At 38.6% G+C, this 4,746-nt stretch overlaps 1 protein-coding gene across 5 annotated transcripts; it reads right to left on the minus strand.

The window, feature by feature from the left end:
- Positions 1-2,276: 2,276 nt before the first annotated feature.
- On the minus strand, positions 2,277-4,482 carry LOC133740011 (uncharacterized). Of its 5 annotated transcripts, XM_062167840.1 has the most exons (7): positions 4,215-4,482; positions 4,021-4,125; positions 3,739-3,800; positions 3,551-3,638; positions 3,022-3,108; positions 2,730-2,784; positions 2,277-2,469 (listed from the first exon to the last, which is right to left on the minus strand). In XM_062167840.1, the coding sequence occupies exons 3-7, from the start codon at positions 3,776-3,778 to the stop codon at positions 2,419-2,421; spliced, it is 321 nt and encodes a 106-aa protein (XP_062023824.1). In that variant the 5' UTR covers positions 3,779-3,800; positions 4,021-4,125; positions 4,215-4,482; the 3' UTR covers positions 2,277-2,418. The 5 variants fall into 5 exon arrangements, 1 of the variants encoding a protein (XP_062023824.1); XR_009860971.1 differs by lacking the exon at positions 2,730-2,784 and having other exon boundaries at positions 2,329-2,469; positions 3,726-3,800; XR_009860972.1 differs by having other exon boundaries at positions 2,371-2,784; positions 3,585-3,638; positions 3,726-3,800.
- Between the last annotated feature and the right edge of the window lie 264 nt (positions 4,483-4,746).

The raw sequence follows: 4,746 nt of genomic DNA on the forward strand, positions 1-4,746 counted from the left end.
GGATTCCAAAACCTTTTCTAACTTAGTTTTCTCTCTAATTTCGTCCTTGCCTATATATACTTGTATATTTTTGTTGTTTCTCTCATTCTTTTGCTCTCAAATTCGTGTGACATGTATGTGCTCTCTAACTCTTTGTGATTCTTTGTTTGTTCTAATTTTATGCATGCTTGTAACTTGTAAAATTCTAATTTTTATAAAACTTATATGTTTGTTCTTTGACTTCGTAAATTGTATATTCTATTCTTTAATTTGTTTCTCACATGTTAGCACCCTCAATCCCCGGTTTAGAACGATCCCTGCTTATCCTATACTAACGCTCGACATTTTCAGGGTTTAAATTGGCGATTGCTTTTGCACGTATCATAGCACGGCAACAAGTGATGAACACGGCAATGGAGGAAGGTGGCACGGCTTAGCTCCTTGAAGAATTGTGAAAACCTGAAACTCAAGAGCACCCAAGTGAGAAATCGAAATTGTGGAGAAAGATGTTAACCTTGAGACGTCTAATACACTAGGTATATATAGGTGAACGTCTCAAAGCACTCCCAATTCGTTTCTACTTGACTTCTCCAAGTTCTTGTTGATCTAGGACTTGTTTGGCACAAAGCAGATTTCCGGCAGACTTGACCTCAGTGCACTAAAACAGCCATAACTTCTTCTCCAAAATATATATCGATGAGCTGTAAATGGTTCTGGAAACTAGACAGCTGTAGCTTTCCAACCATATAAAGACCATAATTTTCTGAGCTCTGAGAGATTAATGGCACTCCGTTGAAGTTGACTGATCTGCACAGGCAGTAATCCGAATCTGTAATGGATTTGACTTTTAAAGCACAACTTAAGTCCAACTCGGTTTTCCTTCACATCACATGCCTCTCACATGTCTTCCACGCCTTGTTGAAGAATGAAACGTCAAGAACTCCCTAGAACCTTCAAGAATCTCACGGCAATTCCAATCCATACTCAACTAGAAATCCAAACTCCACATTGCTTTGAAATCCGAATTTCTTGTTGCTTTCTCTTCCATGTGCACGGCATATGATCTTCTTGAGACTTCTAGATACTTCATGAACGTTCCAAGGCTCTCCTAGTATGAGTAGAACTCCATATGCAAGTAGGTTTCCTAGTTGAACACTGCTTCCTTTTCCGAGATGCTTCTACACTCTTCCGGAACCTTCTTGAGTAATCCTTATCCAACAGGGACTCCTTGTCATACTAGTATTCCTTATTTGAGTAGAATTGGGTTTCCTTGTCCAAATAGAACTCCTAGTCCAAGTCAGCTTCAGACTCCTACTCCAACTGGGGATTCCTTTTCCTAGTCAAACTGGGAAAACTTTCATTTCTTCATTTCTTTCCATTTCTGCGCCACTTGCGCCTTCCTTAGTCACTTTTGGACTTTGAGACTCCATTTTACCTGTAAAACACTAACTAAGTTAAATTGATCAAGATAAAGGAAATAACTTAACAAAATATAGGGTTTAAACATTATAAACGTCGCATTTTATGCTCCTATCAATTTAAACAAGTTTTGTTGTCTGAAGGCAGCGCCTCAACTGCTGCGCAGCCGCTCCTGGCATCTGCCTAGCTATCTGCCGAGCTATCGCACAACACTTATAACACATACCCATTGACTGTGTGTTTCTCAGACAACTGTGTTCCACCGTTGTCTGAATTTTCAACAGACAATGGCTCGGTCTACAACGGTGGCACTCCAAATCAGACAACGGTTTTCTCTCGTCGTCTGCTAAAATTTTTGGCATAATGTATGCTTTCTACATCTTGATTGCTATGTTGCTTTTGTGAGATTGCTTAATTGATTTCGAATTACAAATATCTCTTGCATGCTTGTTTTATGTGGTTGCAAACATGTAGGATTTGCATGTGATTGGAGATAGATTTAGGTAAACAATTCACCTAATAGTTTTGTGAACCTATTTCAAAAGTAGTAAAGACTTTGGACAAAAGTCCAGATCAATTAAGAAGGATTGCAGTTAGGGGTGGATTCGGCTCCCTTCGGTTCGGTTTTGAGCCAAAACTGAGAACCGAACCGAACTTAACTTCGGTTCAGTTTTGCTTTTTCGAGAGTTTACCACCGAAAACCGAACCGACCGGTTCGGTGTAGTTCGATCTAAGTTCGGTTTTTTTTTTTGTAAATAAAAATTATTTAATAATGTTTTTTTTGTCTCCCCCTGTTTGATAGTTTAGTTCTTTTTCTTTTTTTTGCTGGCCTTTTAAGGCCTTTGCTCACCTAGTTTTCCACTTACAAAAATTAGTCATGATACTAAGAAGGAATCAAGGCCATTGGAGCCTTTTCAATATAATAAAAAATAAAAAATAAAGAGCAAACCATTAATCAACACATAATTGAAACACCCAAAAAATAAAAACACAATAATTAATCCCTCTTCCGTCGAGGGTTCAAAAAGTCCAAATGTGAGGTTTGGATATCCAACGAGATTCCAAAATTTCCTGCATTCAGAAAATTCACCTTATTATTAAGCTGCAGAACGACATTCATCACAAAACATTGAGAACCACATCCTTGAATAGCACATAGTTGTCAAATTGTCAAAACTGAAATATAGATAAAGGCCACAATTGGTTCATATGTACAAGCTCCCAAGAGAGAAGAAAACATTAAAAGTGACTGGAAAATGGATGGGGGAACGTAAAGAAATCATAAGGTCAGTTTTATTTTTTATTAATTGTGTGAACATGCAAGAACATACCTCTAAAGCAAACACAGGAAAACTCCTATGCAGCTCTGGCTCCTCAACTAGTGTTCTGTGCATGTTCGAAAAACACAAGCCTTGAGTTTAAGAAAAGAAAAGGTACTGGAACTATTGACAAGAGTCAACAAGCTTTGATGATGTAACAGCTAGAGATTAATAAGAAAAAAAACAGTCGAGCAAGCATTGTACTTTACAACAAAAATGAAACTGTGAATCTAATTCCCATTTACAGCAAACAAGTCATGATTAATAAATGAATTTTGATATTGGCTAAGCCTTCAGAACTTACGCATTTACAAAGACTTCAGAATTTTGATATTGGCAAAGCCACAGTAAAGAAAACTCACGCCCATGTAATCTCTGGCACAGGTCCTGCCTACATTTCAGATCAAACAAAATGAGAGTCAATCTCTAAATCCAAATCAATATGAAAATGCCACAGATATACATAACTATTATGCTGCTTTTAGTTGTCTACAAAACTGAGACATACAATGCCTAGACCACAAGTTCTCATTGCAATCTAAACTGATGTGGAACAAATGGAACAAAAATTTAGACAGGAATACACCAGTAGGGAACTGGGAATCACAGCTAGAGATAAAAGATAAAAGTGGGCTGAGCCATTGTTATATTGAAAACATATTGAAGTTAATATCTTGAACTCAAATCTATTACACTTAATACCTTGAACTGCCTATGGAGGAAACGATTTGACTAGAAGGAATGGTTTAGCATGTCTCAAAATATGGCAAGTTAATTATCATTACAAAGCCATCTAAGAGGATAAAACAGTGTAAGTGAAGATAAAACAGTACAAGGCTACGAAGAGGATCAGGTAGTGAGTATAACCAGTTTCTCCATCTGTCATTGAAACAGAAGCACTACCTTGTCTCCTAATATGACCTGTACAGAGCATTTGAACAATGATTTATAAGGCAAATAAAATCTTTTAGCATCACATGTAGGGAATCGGGAAAAACATAAGCATACCAGTAGCACTTACTCCAGATCACTCTTAATCTTTGAAAGTGCAGAAAGAACATAATCAGATATGGACTTCTTCCCCTGAAATGACATGGTGAAGCAATTGAATTGAGATATAATTGGGATTATGTTACAGAATTAGTGAAGTTACAATTTTCAGCAACAAAAATACAACTCTTTTTGCATTTAATCATCTACAGAAGAAATTGAACGAGAGAGAAAGATACAACTCTTTTTGCATTAATCATCTACAGAAGAAATTGAACGAGAGAGAAAGATACTTTGCTGCAGGAGCACAAACCTGAAGATTCTTCTCAAGTTACCGCCTTTGCCCAAATCAGCACCGATCCAGCACTCCCGTAGTCCTAGAGAAAACCCACTTCCCAGAGCTGATGAGGCCAGATCTCTGCACCAACAAAACAAATCCAGGATTACCATCGACAATATCAGAATGATTGAACGATCTTTAACTGAATTTCGATACAAGTAACATACCTCAGACTTCGATTGTTCCAGCAGCAGCATCCGCTATCCTATAGGTTTTGCTGATCCAATAAAACCCTAGAAGGAAGAGCATGACTAGATGAGGTTCGACCGCACCAAACAGTCACAGCTTGTCCCCAGCCTCCCATGCACCGTAATCCTCTTACTCGTGAAGAAAGGAAGAGAGGCAGAAGTGCAAAACCATTGAAGAGAGGAAGAGAGGCAGAAGTGCAGAACCATCGAAGAGACTCTAGACTATAGAGGTTGAGAGGGGGAGAGAGAGAAAATGAAGAAGTGGGCGTGCGGCTGTGTGAGGGACGTTTTATATCGCGACCATTCTTAGGGTTTCTGACTTTAAACAAAACGACGTCGTATTTTGGGAGTTCGGTTCGGTTCGGTTCGGGTCAGGTCGGTTTCTAACCCCCTAAAACTGAAAACCGAACCGAACCGGTGCGGTTTTTTTTCGGTTCGGTTGTTTTTGGCTTCGGTTCAGCTTTCGGCTCGGTTTTTTTCGGTTTTCAGTTTCGTGAGCTCACCCCTAGCA

Source organism: Rosa rugosa, chromosome 3 (genome assembly GCF_958449725.1).
Source record: "Rosa rugosa chromosome 3, drRosRugo1.1, whole genome shotgun sequence".
NCBI classification, from domain to species: domain Eukaryota; kingdom Viridiplantae; phylum Streptophyta; class Magnoliopsida; order Rosales; family Rosaceae; genus Rosa; species Rosa rugosa.